The 18,214-nt window shown below is 36.9% G+C and overlaps 1 protein-coding gene across 3 annotated transcripts in view; it reads left to right on the plus strand.

Annotated features, from left to right (window-relative positions):
* Positions 1–18,214, plus strand: part of Gria3 (glutamate ionotropic receptor AMPA type subunit 3) — a 265,112-nt gene that overhangs the window by 171,720 nt on the left and 75,178 nt on the right. For all 3 annotated transcript variants that reach the window (XM_029473262.2, XM_021152663.3, XM_021152661.3), the window contains 4 exons: positions 8,086–8,247; positions 11,448–11,615; positions 15,428–15,532; positions 16,365–16,472. In XM_029473262.2, coding sequence (XP_029329122.1) covers positions 8,086–8,247; positions 11,448–11,615; positions 15,428–15,532; positions 16,365–16,472 — 543 coding nt within the window. The remainder of the gene's footprint in view (positions 1–8,085; positions 8,248–11,447; positions 11,616–15,427; positions 15,533–16,364; positions 16,473–18,214) is intronic.

Here is an 18,214-nt window from a genome sequence, read left to right on the forward strand (position 1 = left end):
GGCAGTGGTAAGGACTCTATAATCGTAGGTACCAAGGAGACAGAGCCAGGTTGATTGTGAGTTCAAAGTCATCACAGTCAACAAAGAAAGCATTTCAGAGCAAGTGGTGCATTTAACATATCTAACTCACCCAACACTATAGCTTGGCTCCATAGCCCATCAAAAGTTATGGTTGTTTACTCTTAATGTAGTCGCTGACTGGAGTCACGGCTCACTGCAGCTGCTCAGCATCCTAGCACTATCTGAATACTGATAGCCCATTCACTCGTATAATTTCACATGAACTGAATTTTTGTTGGTCAGCCCAGTTGAATCTGCATTTTGTTGAGGCTTTGAAGGAAGTCAGGCCACAGTGAGCAAAATGCAATGAGGTTTGTGACTATAGTTGTATCTAGGACTTTTTGAAAGAATTTAAACTTATTCTCAAATGATAGAGATGGGTGGAGAGCTAAGAATCAGGCACATTCTACTCTCAGCCAACTACTTTCACTGGCATCCTTCTTTATCCCATTTCTCTTCCCCCTTTTATTTATTTACCTATTTCAGCTGTTACCTTTTTACCATATAAGAAGTTCTACAGACGGTTTTAGAGGCATTTGACATTTATTGTGGTTTGAGTTATAGTAGTGGCCCAGATAGGCTCATATATTTGGAAGCCTAGTCATCAGGGAGTGGCACTATTTCAAAAGGATTAAGAGGTGTGGCCTTGGAGAACATGTGTCACTGGTTGGGTGTTGAGGTTTCAAAAGCCCATATCAAGCCCAGTAATTCCCATTGGCCTGCATATTAAGATGTAACTCTTAGTTAATTCTCTAGCACCATGTCTGCCTACTACCCATGATCCCTGACATGACAATAATGGACTAAATCTCTGAAACTGTAAGCCAGTCCCCAATTAAATGCTTTCCTTTAAAGGAGTTGCCATGGTCTCTTCTCAGCAATAGTAACCTAAGGTAAGACAACGTTTATATCCAAACTTTGAGATTGGTGTGTTAGCAACTCCAAAAGAAAAATCCAACAACACTCTGAAATAAACGAATTACCTTAAACACAGTGAAGCTAGGAACCTGCAGCCATGCAAACTCTTCCGCAGAGATATGAGCCCTAACTTCTATCACCAATCTTTCCTTTATATACTTTAGGTGCTCAGTGGACATTTCCACAGTGTCATCGTTTTACAGAGGTTTAAGTGAGACTTGAACAATACTCCCACATAATGTTTTTAAGTGGCCAGCTTACATAATGAAATGTCTTGAAAAGTTATGATAGAACGGATAGCAGGACCAAGGACCTGTAAGTGTCTTCTCCGATTAAGTAGTCACCCAGTTGTCCCCTTTGAACATACTCTACACTACTGAATGCAGCAACGTGTAACAGAAATGCCAGCATGATTTGGATAGTGTTAGAAGGCAAGCTGGAGTCTGCCGAGTGCTGTCTCACAGCAGGCACCACTCTCTCACCTTCTTCACTCTACCCATGAACTTCACATATCGGTGCTTCCTGATTTGCTTCTCACTAGTGTTGTCCTTTCTGCTACATGGTTTTATTTGTAGAGATTTCAGTGGAACTGGGGAAACAGTCCCACCTCTTTAGATGATGAGGAGAAATCAAACCCAGGGAATATTTGTGAGCAAGTAAATTAGGAGCTCCAACTGATTTGATAAAAGGAAAAGTGCAGTGAGATCCGGTCAGCTGCAGTGTGTTATAAAAATTGATCCCACTTCGATTATTCTACACCTTAGAACAAACCTTGCCCTTAAAAAAATTCCTATTATATTTTGAATGTATATTGGTGACCTCTTTGCTAAAATTGCCTGTATAATCTCAGTTTTCTGTGCCTGTGGGTTGTGTTTGTGCATGCCACGCATAAAGTCTAGCTGCTGATGGTAAAGTAACTCACAATATAAAATAGCTTTAGGACATGTTAAAAGAGAAACAGAGAGCCCAGCAGTAATTGTCCCAGTCCTATCGTTACCTATGAAGCAGTTACAGCATGACACTCTGTCTCTACCAATAACCTTCACACAACTATTTCCATATTTCACCTTCCAGGTGTCCTGTGGATGTTTCTCTTGTATAATTTGATTTATGGTCTTTTCAGTCAACTCAGCACATAGTCCCTCCCAGTTCTGGGTCTACAGGTGGTCATCTCAAGAACTGAAAATTAGCCAGAGTTTGTGGAAAAGTTAAATGATCTGAAGTAATATATAACGAGTATGATTTTTTTAAAGGCTTTGAACCATGTCCAGTGAGAAGAGATGAACCTCGAATCAGGCAGTATTCATCTCCTCCACACTGCTGTTCTCTGACCTCTCTGCTCTATTCAAGAGCTTCCCATTTTCATTTTCATTTCTACCTCCATGGAACCAGTGAATGTTTCTGATATATTTTTCTTTTAGAGAGAATGCACTGGTCTCAGTAAGTTTTAGCCAAATATTCTTGTCAGCACAAGAAATGAACCTTAGTTAAATCTATAGATACTCAAAATACCTGACCATGTTGTGACAAGATGCAAAGGAAAACTGAAGCCTTTTTATACCTCCCATTAATAAAAATATTAATCTCTGATATTCTCCCCTTGCCACAAGTACAACTTCCTTCTCTTCTAATAGCTCCTTATATTAATGCCTATGTATGAATTATCCAAATAATCTAGTCTATTTTCTGTATCTGTAGACTGTATACACACACACACACACACACACACACACACACGATATGATCAGAAGCACAGTAGTTTAAATCATGGTAGAAAGAAAACCTGTCTTATCGTTCCATTGTTCTGTTGAGTCAGTCTCTTCCTGTGTAGATAATTTTGGGTCACCTCTTTAATAATGATTTCTTTGTTAAATTTCTTCAGACAATGAAGTCTCTTTGTTATGTGGGATTTTAATTGCAAATGTCAGCAGTTCAATCTAGCAGTATGTAATATAAAAACATATTTGAGTACGTGTTAGAATGTAAACAGGTAAGCCATAAAACCAGACCACTTTGTGTTTCAGATATCAGTTATAAGTTCCTTTTTTTACAACGATATATACCATTTTTTATTTACTTCTTTTCTCACATGGTAATTGTTATCATCTCTATGAAATTAATATCTCTCCAGAGATTTAGAAGCGACTCCCTTTTGATATACTCACCTTTTGCTATGTGATCAGACAGACAAACTCAAGCAGTAAACTTTAGTAAGCATTCTGGGCAAGTGAAATTCCTTTAAATTATGAAATAACAGGAAATTTTAAGTTATTACCATTCAGTTCCTGTCTCTACATCAGACTTCCTCCTAACTTCCCTCATCCTGCCACTGTGTCCTCCCTTTAAAACTCTTCTATTGTCCTACTCTTGTCCTACTCACTGTGGGTGCTGTCTTGGATTCCAGTCTGATATAACTGTCTTTATATTGCTTTTAAAGATTAGCACCAATAGTATCAATCTTTTTTTTTTTTTAAGATTTATTTATTAGTTTTTGTGAATACACTGTAGCTGTCTTCAGACCCACCAGAAGAGGGCATCAGATCACATTACAGATGGTTGTGAGTCACCATGTGGTTTCTGGGGTTGAACTCAGGACCTCTGGAAGAGCAGTCCGTGCTCTTAACTGCTGAGTCATCTCTCCAGCCCCAAATTCACACCTTATACCCAGTGGCAGTGAGCATTTTATAGAATGAAATTATTTTATCAAATAGTACAAAAATTGATATTTTTCCTGAATGTTTTGAATGTTATTCAAAGAGTTTCAGGAGCCAGACATCAATTGCCTTTAGCTGAGATCCTAAACCCTAAGAAAACTGGGGTCCTCCTTTTCCTCCATCTTGCCTTCCCATTATTGGTAAGTGATTCTTAGTCATCTCTCCTCTGTCAACATTATAGGTAAACATGTGGCAAAGTCGGGCTTGGTTCAATTATCAAAAATGATAATGTCTCATAATATAAGACAGCAGTTTGAAAAGAAAAACAGTGACCACATTGCCAAGTTGAATCTGAATGATGTTAGTCCAAGATCTAGCTGAGTCCTGCACCTCTCTCTAAGTTCCCCATGTTCCACTACTGATGTTACTCTCTTGATTTTCCTCTAAGTAAGCAATGTTGATTTTTGCATTTGTGAAAATTTTAGATATATACGGCCTCATTTTTCTCAAATTAGTACCATTTTATGGCAATGCTTAGAGGTAAATTTGGTAAGAACTGTGGTTCGTTAAACTCCTTACAAGAGTGAGAAAATAGATGAATATGGACCAGGACTCAGTCATCCCCTTGACCTATTGGGAATATGTACCCCAAAACTTAGTATTTTAAGTGTCTTTCATCATTTGTCTTTATTGGTCAAAGTACTGAAGGTCTCTTTTATTGTGCTATGCTTATACACAGTCTTTAGATAGACTTGGTGTCAAAATCAACTTCAAGGTCTCTGTGTAGTGAAGCAAGGAGTGAATTTTGAAGAGTTATATAAATAATTACAATGCCCAATGTCTTAATAAAATAGGTGGATAAAGTGAGCTAGTTGCCAGACAACTTCCTTCTTCCAACTTAATTATCTTATCACAACCCTCCCTGCCACCATCATTTGATTCTCCTTTTTTTTGTATGTTCTATGTGTCTATGATTATCCTGTTCTGTTTAGTGTCTTTACAATGAATTTTAAGACTATAAAACACTAGGAAGGGTTGTGTGTGTTCAACCCAGTGACACACACAATAATCTAACTACAAATGATGACAGAACATAGTGCCTGAAAATATGAGGTAGGAGTCTAGCAGTGCTTGCCTTTTAGTCTGTATTCATTACTCCTAGTGTTACCATTCTCTGTTTATAGACTACTGTGTTTATGTCTGCTAGTCAGCTTTCTTGTAATAGTTATTTCACTAACTCTGGGTAGTTTGAGGCCTCCTCAATTTACAACTTTGTCAATTCTAGCTGTACACAACAATAAACTGTAGTGACTCATTTTAGAAACAGAACAGTTCTTTTAAAGTGCAACAAATTGAGAAGGCAGAGCGAAGTCACCCAAACATTTCTTGGCTGTCTTCTGCCACTGACCAGCTACCATTTTATTGAACCATTTTGTCACCCGTGTGTTTAATGATCATTTGCTTGATGCATCTTTTGAGAGATTTTTAAAGCCTTACCCCAATTTGACCACTGTGAACACTCGTTCACCCACCTAAGGAAGATATCTAAAACTGTACCCTTTACCCATGGCAGCTATCTTGTGCAGTATCTGTTACTGCCCAGTGTTTTCACTTGGTAAAATGGAAGCTATTAATTAAACCCATATTCTCTGTTTAATATTTTTCTTTCTTTTGGAAGTGGAGAGTGAGTTAATAGACTTTCATAGCAATGATAGCCTCCACTATCTGCTAGATTTATACACAAGCTTGCTTCTCTGGTGATTTTAGTGTGGGGGTTAGCAAATTGGAGAATATATTGTCTTAGTATCTCTCATAAAGGGATCCTTTAAGGAGAAAACTCATCACAACAAGTTAATATTAACTTTAAAATGCCTTGTGGTTATTAGAAAGGAGGAGTGATTCTCAGTATGCAAACCCAACTAATTGGCTCCTTGTCCAATCTCCTTAAATTCATATCTCACAATGAAAGGAAGATGATAGGGGTTCTAACTAATTACTGAAAAAGTGTCTCACTAAAATCTTTTCTAAGACCATTTTCTGATTAATTTTAAAGAGCTCCAAAATTAAGAATGTAAAGTTGGGGTTGGTGATTGGAGAAGAACACATGGGGCACTTCTGAAGACTGGATACATTTGTGGCTGAGTTTATGAATATTAATGAATATTAATAATATTCACTTAAAAAATATACGCGTGCTTTTTAGTGATTATCTCCCATCAAGGAAGATGTTCTGAAAGTGAAAAAATAAAATAAAAGAACTTATAAGAATATGGATAAGATAGGCATGTGCATTTATCAAAACACATCAAGTATACTTTTAAATTTTGTCCGTTTCATTAGATATAAATTTTCCCTCAAAAAGAAAAGAAAAAAGCCTGGAAAGATAACATGCACACATGTATGTACATTTACTTGTATGTACACATGTACATGCCCACATGAATACATACTTATATCACAAATACAAAAAGGATGGGAGAAAATACTATTTAAACAGGAAATTATAGGTATTGACATTGGGGTTAAACCTTGGGGGTTAAAGTATACTAATATCTGCACCTACTTCCACTTATTTTTTTAAATATATTCCAAAAATTGAATGAACCAGAGAGCACAATAGTAAAATATGAATATCAACTATAAGGGTTTTCACTGCATTTTCTTACACTAAAGTGTTAGAGGTTATACTAGGCCAGAAAATGGCTCAGTTAAAAATGTTCTAGACATGGTCCTGAATTTGGGTCCCTAAAACTCATGGAGAGAAGGTAGGCATGGTGGTGAGTGCCTGCAATTCAGGTGTGGGGGAAGGGAAGCAGGAAGAGACAGGAGAACCCTGAAACTCACTGGCTAGCCAACATTGTCAAGTCAATGAGCTCCAGTTTTATCAAAAGATTTTTGCCTCAAGAGAAAAATTGAGAATAATTTAGGAAAGCATTCAACACAGAACACTGGTGTGCATACATATGCTACATGAATTCATACACACAAACACAAACATCTGAACACACACACATGCACACACACACAATCCTGACAATGATCTAAACAAGAGAGAAGTTCCTTCCAGTTTCCTTTTGTTTTTCTATTTAAATCTGAAATGCCTAATCCCAGCAGAGTTTGATACATAATTACCTACTGCATGTACATTACTTCTTCTCCTTCCCTCTCCCCCTTTTCTCCTTCACCTTCCTCTTAAATTCATAACCTTTACTTTTTATCTCAGAAAAATCAATCTCTTTTCCAATTTTTGTCTCTTGATTTTTTATATCTAGTAAAATTGCCACAGATACATTGTGCAAGTTTTTTCTCCTTGCAATTTTCCCAAATGGTAAATAAATCTATTTTCTTTTCTAATGTCTGTCTCTTGTTTTCTTTTTAAACACAAGAACAATAAGGCACACAGACTATACATCTGAATTTTGGTAGCAGCTATGTTGGAGGAAAACTCAGAACTAGCCAACTCCTGTATTTGAAAAATAAAGGAAATTCCCAGATGCTAGTGTCTTCTTCCTTCTTGCTGCCACAAAAGTCTGCTGTCTCTAAGCAGGTTTTTTTTTTTTTTTCGTTTACTGAAAATAGGGGGTTTTTCATATGATATATTCTGATTATGGTTTTCTCTCCCCTAACTCCTCTGAGATTTCTCCCACCTTGCCTCCCATTGATATAGAAAGCTGCCATCCATTTATTAAGGATTCTGGCACATGTGCAACAAAGCACATGAGACCAATATCCAACAGAAGTAGAAGCAATTCCTGGGCAGGGGATCCCAGAAGACAGTAATACCCAAGGGAGTTGGCAGTGCCCGTGTGGAAAAGGCTTAGGTGTGAACCCTGGGGAGAGCACTTGGAAGTACTTGGGTGACAGAGCCACCAGATGGTAACCAGAGCAAGTGAAGGAGCAAATGGCAGATGCTATACAGATGTCAAGACTCATTTATGGATTCATGTGAGACGCACCCTGGGGTTTATGCCATCATATACAGGCAAGCTGTCAGCTTCACTCACTGGTATTTCTGTGAATCACAAATGTCTAAATACTCATCACAAGAATCTGAAACACTTTGCTCTGCTCAGCATGTTAAGGTGAAGAAAAGATTTTCTATAGCACTTCTTATGGCCAAACATCTTCAACATTCTCTAGTCACATAGTGTTACATTTGAAGTCTCTGTAGGGAGACTGAAGAAAATACAGGTAAATGAAACCAAATATTTGCTTAAAGGCAAAACATGCATTGGTCACAGACAGAAAAATGGAAGCATGCACCGTTTCTCCATTTTGTTTGTACTTTCAAACACATGGTGGCCTAAGAATTGTTTTCATATCCAAGGTCTTCTTCATTGCGAATAAATAATCCTAGGGAAGGAATCTTTCATTTCATCCTTACTCTCCAACAGATAAATGTACCAGAAACGTATGTCTCTCATAGTCATGATCTTTTTCACTGTTTTTCCAGGGTTTTACTGACATTGTACTGGAAAGAGTCATGCATGGGGGAGCCAACATTACAGGCTTCCAGATTGTCAACAATGAAAACCCAATGGTCCAGCAATTCATACAGCGCTGGGTGAGACTGGATGAAAGGGAATTCCCTGAAGCCAAGAATGCACCACTAAAGGTAATGCTCCAATATACACAGACAATGAAGGCCAGCTTTCCAACACTTTTCAATATGGCCTTTATATACTTACATCCATCCTGTGATCAAGTGCTCTTCCCTCAGATGTGATTCAACAACTTAAAAAAAAAATCAGCTGTAACTGACTCTATAGTATAACCTAGCCCCCAAACGAACTATAGAGAATAGATCTTGTAAAAAAAAAATCTAGTGTTTGAAAATAAATTAGTTTAATGTTTAAATGAATCTCATTTCTAATATTCTCATAGTAATTTACACTATTACAAGAACCTGAATCAGGCAAAAAGTAGAGGCAGTAAGAATAGGTAAAGATTGATAGTCTAAAACAGTAAATTGGATTTTACATTATTTATGTGATTGCCCCATGATAATAAGTTCCATGAATCTCAGAATACCCAAGTGAATTAATCTCTTATATAGAATATGTATTACCTATATGTACGGAAATATTGAACAGAAATAGTTACCTGCCTACAAAAGTGTCTTTAAAAATAATTCGATTTCCTAAGTTGCTCATTTTCCCCAAAATCAAGATAAGAATATTAAAAGCAGAAAGTCATATTTAGAGTGCATATTTTCATATGTGTTCCCCTATGGTTAGAAAACATATTATTTACTCACGATTTTAAAAAAGATAAAATAGTGGAAATTATTTGTGCTATACAAAGGTTTCTTAATATATATACATAGATATAGAGAGATAAATAGATAGATAGATAGATAATCCCATTACCTCAGCACACCAATTTTTGCTGCTGTAGTAAAAATTCTTACAAAGACTGTGATGTAAGAAGAGTCAAGTATGTTAAAACCTTTCCCCTTAAAAAAGGAAACTGAGGAAGGTCTTCTTTCTCATACTTCCCAGCTCTCCTTTCTTCCTAACAATAATAGGGTAGAGAACACTAGGGAAGATAGATGAAAGAGATGTATTCTCTACTACCCTGAACAGGTCACATCAGAACCTGTAAAGATCTGATACAACTAGATACAAGTAAAGTTTTTAAACAGTTGAAATGCTCTAGGAAAACTTGTGAACTAAACATAATTTCATAATTCAAAAGAGCCACTCACTAGTTAGAAGCTAACCATATGACTATAATGCAGATTATATGTGCCAGAGCTTTCTAGGGCATTTCCATCTTAAATCATCCTGCCCCTTGGTCAGACCAAGTGTCCTAATTTGTCTTGGTGAATATGGTCACATTCCCAATTAGGAATCCTTTATAATCAAATATTATTTAATGTACTAAACTGATGATTTCTCATGCTATAGTTAGGCGAGCTTACAAAAGTTTATATTTCCATGAAACTGCCTAGCCACGTTGCTTTGTGGTGTTTTGATTTAGCAACTTTAGAAGACAAAGATACATTTATTCATTATTTTAAGTGTTCTCAACAATTTTATAAACACAATGTTAGACACAAAAAAATGAACAAAGGAAGCAAGCCAGTAAAGAACATCCCTCCGTGGCCTCTGCATCAGCTCCCGCTTCCTGACCTGCTTGAGTTCCAGTCCTGACTTCCTTTGGTGATGAACAGCAATGTGGAAGAATAAGCTGAATAAACCCTTTACTCCCCCCCCAAAAAAAATGAACAAAGATAAAAGGTATAAAGAGAATTATTGCAGTATAGATTATCCTTGCTCTAAAGATATATAACTTCTAGAAAAGATAATGAAAACCATCTCAGGTACTCATTAATAATGAATGTGTGCATGCAACATGCTAGTATTTACTATTAAAAAATGCTTAGTCTTATAAGTAAAACCCTACAAATGGTTTAAGAAAGTATTGAACCTTGTATTAAATCAATCAAAGATCCTACTTTAATACTTGATATAGGATATATAGAGTTGGAAAGATCATTTAGAAGTTAAAATCTAGATGCTGTTTAATTCATATTTCATAAATAATTCTTTTCATTATTTATTTTAGATTGACTGGACAATCTCATGCATGAGTACAAAAATTGAATAAAGTACAAAATTAAACATTTCTTTTAATATAGCTTTAGAAGAATTGCATTAAGACTAGTGACAATGTATGCAGTTGGTTGGGAGGAAAAGCACCATTCTGTTGGCTTTAGGTAGTGCTAGGATGGGCAAACACAAAGATTTTTCTTCATAAAAAAAAATATGCTCTCGTTATAGTCATACTTGATGAGCTGCTTCTGAAAGGAAAGTAACAAGAGAAAAGTAAATTGATAGTTGTAAAGACAACAATGTATTCACTCTCAATTGTATTTGGACAGACTTTTATATAGTGAGAACTCCCCTTAGGACATTTTGCTACACTTTAAAAAGTCAATAAGATTCCATATTCTACAAGTATTCATCACCCTTGCAAAACAGAGGCCAACTTATTTTAATCATGCTTTGTTGATTCATTTAATGGAAAAGCATCCACCATTTCCAACTGCAGATAATCAAATCCCTTGTGTTAAGTGACTAGCAGCATCCCTAGTAGAACATGTCACTGTATACAAGGAACAGAAAGTAAAGTGTTCTCGCCTGAAAGAGGTAGCATCAGGAAGCATTGCCTACAAATTGTCAACGTTATCAGATTTAAAACTCAATAACAATTGTAATTTTCGACACTTGAAAAGCATCTTTGGTTTTTGCTACCCCCTGGGAAACAAAAACTGATTTATTGCTGGCCAGAGGTCCTAGCTTGCTTCAAACATGGTCCAGACAGAAATGATTAATGTTTCCTTCCAAATTAATTTCAAGCTGTCTAACTTAGCTATTTCCATTTTCCCCTAAGTAAACAGCAGATCTGAATTTTCTATTACAAACAGCAATAACTCAGCCTTGCTTTAGGATATGCTATTTCCTCTCTAATCTATACATGCCGTCCTTTAACATCACATGCATTTCTTCTCTTATAAAATATCCAGCCTTTTATACTCACTCACTCAATATGAAACAGTATTGAGAGCAAGAAAGAGACTCCCTTGAGCCATTTGATCTTAATAACCCTAACATGTGCACACATGGGGTAAGAGGCATCATTGTTGAATGCATCAAAGTCAGGCTTGCCCACAGAGAATTTTGAACTTGAATAATTAGGATGATATCATTGTAGGGCAAAAGGTGAAAGTGAATGAAAAACACAAGGAACAAGGCAAGTTTCTAGGATGTCATTTGTCATGCTATCTTGTTTTTCATGCATGTATTTTAGTATACATCTGCACTGACACACGACGCAATACTGGTCATAGCAGAAGCCTTCCGATACCTGAGGAGGCAGCGAGTAGATGTATCCCGCAGAGGCAGTGCTGGAGACTGCTTAGCAAATCCTGCTGTGCCCTGGAGTCAAGGAATTGATATTGAGAGAGCTCTGAAAATGGTAAGGACAATTTCTTTCTGGGGAGGACAGGCATTAGAAAGACACAAAAAGGAAGTCCTCAGTCCCAAAGGAGGATGGACTAAGAAACAGCATCTCAGGCTGTGCGGAAAAGATATGTGTGGATAGTCACACAAGTCTATAATTCTACCAATAGAAAGGTCTGCTGTGAAGTTAGAAAAAAATAAATTTAGTGCAAATAAATCTTTGGTTCTATGCTGCACTGTACCTGGTAAATGAAACTTGGTACCCTCCAAAATTATACACTGAATTAATAAGTAGCTTCAAAATAACATATTTTCTGCAATTATGACATTTCCTAGGAATATTTGGGATTTTTTAATGAAATGATCCTAAATCCAAGATGGGCATTAAAAAGGACAGCAGCATCGTTGGGTTCATCAGACAAATTAGAAGCCTGAATGGACTGTGGAACTGAGCCAGTGTGATAGTATTTCTCTTGTCAAAGAAAACACTTATTCTATTCTTCATGGTAGAATGCAGGAACATGGTGCATTTCTAGACCTACTTAAGAGGCTTTGTCCAGTGCCACAAAGAAAAAGCCTAAAGAAAAGTACAAGGAATCAATGGATAGATGATCAAATAGGTCACTTGTTTTTAGTATTTACTGGGTAAGAGATCATTTAAGGCTTCAAGCAGTGTGCTTTGAACAGATTCCATTATTTACACTAGGAGCAATATCACCCATTCATTGCAGCTTTCCAAGCAAAGCTCTTTCCTGAATATTTAACTTTATGCCTGCCACACGTCCCTGTATGCATTAAAATGAGCCTCCAAGAGTACAAGGATATCTTCTTTCCAACTAATTATCTTGATGTAGGGACATCCAGATGAACAAAGAGATAGGCCATCCTAAGATAATTCTATGCACAACTCAGCAATGAAGAATCGGGGACAACCTCATAACATACACCATTTTGTGTATTTGGCTCTCTTACTGCTGCCTTAATTTGCCAAGTTGGATGCATTCAGTCCAGAGAGGTTAGTGGCCCCTGTGTCTCTCTCCAAGAAAGAGATATGAGCCATTCTCAGACTGTGTAGACTTTTATGTCATTGTGTCAACTCCCTAACAGATGCCCCGAGTGTAGTTTTATGGAAGCAGCGGTGCATGATTTTGAAGAGCAGCTAATTAAATTCCACCTTCCTAGCAGTTACAAGATTTGTATTGTCAGGTGGAACATAATGATGAGTGAAATATAAAACTGCCTCAGAGTGAATCAAAATGAGTTTTCATCAACAAAACCTCATGGGCAGGAGCCAGCATTTCTAATTGATTGACCATTCATAACATCAACCACCACTTCCCCCAAGTAGAAACGTGGCCACCAGAATAGAAAATAAGAAACCAACTTGGATATAAATCAATTGGACCAACCATCCTGTCACAAAGAAAAATTTCTGGAAGTTTAACTCACTGGTAAGTTCAAAGGACAGGTCAAATAAGTCACCTTCCTTCCTAGGCCTTAATGGCCAATCACCTGATCACAGGGATCCTTCATCTTGTTTCTATTCTAGAAAGCAATGGACTTTCCAAAGGAATATGGTCCTTCAAAATGACTGAAAATAAGCCTGGTTTTATTACATTTTTTTAAAAATCCCTTTTTACTGACGTTCATTAAAAATGAGATTGCACGATGTACAGGCATCCTTCCTTATGACTAAGAATCATTGTTTCTCAATAAATCATTTTCTTCCCCTAAAGAAATCTAGAGACCAAACCATTGTTTTTAGATAGAAGCATGTATGGGGTGGGGCCTATTTAAATGAATATATAGACATGCCATCCATTCTGCACTTAGTAAGCCCCTATGAGTATGTACTAGGCTCCATATTAGTATGCAAATATGAGACAAGCCAAGGAGAACTCGTATTTGAATTACATTAATGTTGAAAACATAGAAAATGAATGTCTTTTTCCTTGAGATGCTCCCAATCCAGAATATATAGATTAGTAAAATTATAGGTAAATAATATTAAAACTGTTTAGATCAAAGAGGGATTCTAGATAAGGTAGTGGGAAGCTGTCACTGACATTCAATACTAGTCTATATCCCTAAAAATAGACTTCACTTAGAGTAGTGGTCCAGTTCTATACCTACTCCTTGAAGACTTTATATCATGAGGGCTGGCATCTCTAGAACACCTGTTGACTGCCCAGCTCATAAATCAAGTTCAGATAACCTGGGTCTTTTGAAATGTGTAATTCTAAATGAGACTTGAAGGCCTGAGTATGCACAGCAATGAAGGATTTCTATGCAATTGTCTCAGCTCTATCAAACATCACAACATGCATCAGTTTCATCCTACTGAATAATGCATCAATAAAGGGCCCATTTCTTTACCTAGAGCTGTCATCTCACGTGGTCTGCAAGCTTAGTGCTTACGTTTGCTGGGTCAGATCGAATTGCCATATCAAAGCAGTCTCATGGTCTCTTACTGGCACTCAGAAATCTACTTCTTTTAAAAACTATTCCCAAAGCCTTGATATCAATTTTCCCCTTGGCAGTATAGCCCCATTACTGACCCTGACTTGTTTGCTAGCTTGTCATTTTCTATAAATGAAGGGAAAGATATTTTGTCAGCTTATCCTCAAACAAAACAACAACAACAACAACAAAAAAAAAACAGATTATTTTTTTTTAAAATCTCTGACCCTTACTCAGGAAGTGAAACATCCAGATAGACTGACAGTCTTTATTTGATATTTCTAAACTGTAGGGCAGATGAGAAAATCTGTCAGTAGATGTGGCCTTTCGTTTTCCTATGACTAGGAACCCTTGGGGCATATATATACTCTGAATTGGGCATCCCAAAACAAGAATGGAGCTCTAACACTTCTGTCTCTGTTGTGGAGCACTCGATATTCCTGATTCCTTGAAGTCCACAAATTTTCATCAGTCTTTGAACTATCTCTCCATGGCAGCTCTGATCTTTGCCACCTGTCTGTACCTTGACATATACTTTAAATAGGGGGGAAACGCTGCTTCTCTCACAGTAGAAGTCCATAAATGTGCAACCCTCGCAAATAAATAGCTAAAGTCACTTTGCTTGGTAATGAATTCAGATTGGAGATGGAAAGAAGACTTCCTGGGTTAAGGTGCTTGATGACCAGAGGTCAATCCCAAGATCCCACAGGGGAAGGAATGAATCAACTCCTGAAAAATATCCTCTGACCTCCATATACTCTGTAGCACACACATACCTGTGTTTACATATACTCATATCAGAGACACAGAATAATAAACAAATAATTGTGAATGTTAACCTAGTCAGACTGCACTGGGATGCTTACTGCATACCAGGCATAACTTGGAACTCATTTAATCATCTAAATAGTTCTGAGAAATTGGCACTTCTGAGATCTCCCATGTCACAGATTAGGATTACTGAGTCATGCTGTGGAAACCAGATTTTTTTCAAATATTGGAACTATGAGGATTAGAAACAATGCCACCCCACAAGAAACACATAATGCAGAATAATGCATTAATCTATTTCAGCCTAAAGTAAACTCATAAGAAGGGACTATTATAAATATTCAAGTCTTTGAAATACTGGTTAAAGACATCTCACTACATTATACAGGTGACCACTTCTAATACTCACCTAAAGTTTTATAACTTAAAAGCCTACTAAGAACACATTTTTAAGAAAATAAGGCTTTGTGAATACTTGATCTGCCTCATAGAATTCCATGACCTGAAATGAAAATCCTCAAAGATTTCATCCTAGGGACCTAGAGTCAACAATGTAAAAACTAGTTTAACTTTTTTCACCTGTTGCCTTTTTACCAGGTGCAAGTACAAGGAATGACTGGAAACATCCAATTTGACACTTATGGACGTAGGACAAATTATACCATTGATGTATATGAAATGAAAGTCTCAGGCTCTCGAAAAGTAAGTAGCCAAAACAGACAATGAGAGAAATGTCTCTCCAAAGGTGAGAGCATGCCCATACAAGAAGATGTGTGAGAAATATACAAAGAAATCCCCACTTGGTGTTTCTGTCTTTCCATCTGCTAAGGAACAGAGATAAGATACATAGAGTTTTGTAATCATAATGCTCCAACCATATCTTATTAAAGAGGATGACGCTCTAATTCCTATAAAAGTAATAGACTCACAAGTTATTAACAATTTTTCTAAACAAAGGGCAAGAATGACAAACTTTATAGCATGCTATTAAACAGAATCTTCCTAGGCACGTATGGTTTTTCACAAACAAAAATGAAAGTAGGTCATTGCCAACCCACCACCCAAAGTACTTGAGACAAAATGTCTTTCTTCATAGCTGAATTGTATATGCCCAGTTAGCTTCTAACTCACTGAGTTAGACATAAGGGGGATTTTGTAGCCGTGTGATAAACCTTTAGAATATAAACTATCTTGCATCATATCTACCAGCTATTAACTGGCTTTTGGCTTCAATGTATCAGCTTTCTGCAATCCCAAACATTTTTCTGCTGTAGAATGTTAATAGAAAAAGTGGTCACTACACAGCAGGCTCAAGTATTTGGCAGAATTGTCAGTAAAGGTGAAGTGAGGAAAGGAATCCTTAAGATCAAGGAATAGCAAGCACAACTCGGGATGTATCCTTTTTGTCCTGAGGGCAGTAAAAACATAGATAGGACCAGGGTATCAATCCTTATAAATGTCAAGCTTCCTAAAATCCACTTAGTATTTCTTGAGAGAAAAATGGGCATCCAGATGAAATGTCTGTTCTTTCTAGGCTGGTTACTGGAATGAGTATGAAAGGTTTGTGCCCTTCTCAGATCAACAAATCAGCAATGACAGCTCATCCTCAGAGAACAGGACCATCGTAGTGACTACCATTCTGGTAAGTGTGGACAGACAGCAGGAAGGCTTTCGGAATAGTTCTAGGTATTATTCAATTCTAAGTATTCCGAACAGTTCTAAAAATATTATTCAGCTAGTCTTGAGTTTAAGCATGCAGAAGTTCTAACACAACGGCTGCTCAGGAACCCTCAAGCACCTCTTCGTAATGAACAAAATGCCATTATACACAATGGAATTTTATTCATCCATAAAGAAATATTAAATTATATAATTTCCAGGAAAGTTTTCAGAACTTGAAAATATTATACTAAGTAGAATAACCAAGGCTCAGAAAAGCAAATACTACATGCTCTCTTTCTCTCTCTCATATTCAGATGCTAATTTCCAGTTGTAAATTGATAGGAGTAAGTATGAGTAAAGACCAAGAAACTTGATAGCAGACCTATGAGAGCAAAGAGATATTAATGGGAGAGGTTAATGAGGTAGGGACATTGATCTCATGTGATATCAACATGAAAGGGAAAATACTGTGGACAAAATCATCTAGAGGGTTTGGGGTAAGGGTGGAGGGAAAGGAAGAGGTGGATAATCATCCAGAATGAAGTATGTGTGAAGATTCTACAAAAAAATCAAAAGGAAGAAAAGGAAAGAGGGGTAGAGGGAATGGCTCAGTGGGTAAAGGTGCTTGCCACCAAGCCTAATGATCTGAGTTTGATGGCCAGAACTTATATAGGTGAAGGAGAGAACTGACCCCTGCAAGTTGTCCCTTTGCCCTCTACCCAAGTAACATGGTATGGGCTCAGTTGCAATATACTCAGGAAAGAAAGACAGAGAACAAGAAAGGGAAGAGAATGGATGAATGAATGAATGAATGAGGAACAATTTTACATATCATTGTCCTCTTCTACTTCCCTCCTAAAAGAATGGTACTTCACCAGAATAAAGAGTCTAATTCTTCATTGTGTAGGGTTGTCATGTGAAAAAAAGAAAATCAGTTAATGTTCTAATATTGGATCTAACATTCCTTTGTATAACTGTGCAAGTCTCTAATCCTCAGGTTTTTATTTTTGCAATTTGCAAAATGGACATAAATAATAATAACCTCTTACCTATGTCTTAGGACCATTTCAAAGTCACAGTTAGCTATATAGAAGTATTCCACAAAATACAATAAACTATAGACATGTGATGGGGTAGTGTTGTTTCCAAATGGTTTTCCAAAAGCTGTATATTTTTTTTAATGAAGTGTGTACCTCAGGTAAAAACAAGTATGGCATTTACACAGCACTATCAAATTCTCTTCTTCACTTTATCCTAAGAACTGTATGGTGGACCTCAGATAGAAAAAAAGAGCCAGCCAAACACCCCAGCTTCACAAAGACTGCAGTATTTCCCTATGCCCTGTCTGAGCTGGCTGGAGCCCCTACCTAATACAGCCTGAGAAATCAAAGGCAAATCCTCTTTATGTACCAAAGGAGATAGTACTTTCCAATTCAACTACATCAAAAGACTTCACTGGAGAAAACTAGTCCTGCTTTCAAATTCTATGGGGAAAAAATCTTAAATGTTTCTCTACTACATTAAATCATCAGTTTGGGGGGTCCAAGGAAAACATGGCCCCATGAATAGTTGATTGAGGCTTCCTTCCTTATTAAGTCAAAATTTAAAAAAAAAAAAAAAGTCGTTTCCATACGCTGAGCCTCAATAGGAACAGAAAGGAAAGTGTCTTCCTATTACATTTACTGAATCTTAGGGGAAAAATGGATACGAGTAATCCTTTGT

This window comes from Mus caroli, unplaced genomic scaffold (genome assembly GCF_978045245.1).
Source record: "Mus caroli unplaced genomic scaffold, Mus_caroli_1 scaffold_5, whole genome shotgun sequence".
Lineage (NCBI taxonomy): Eukaryota > Metazoa > Chordata > Mammalia > Rodentia > Muridae > Mus > Mus caroli.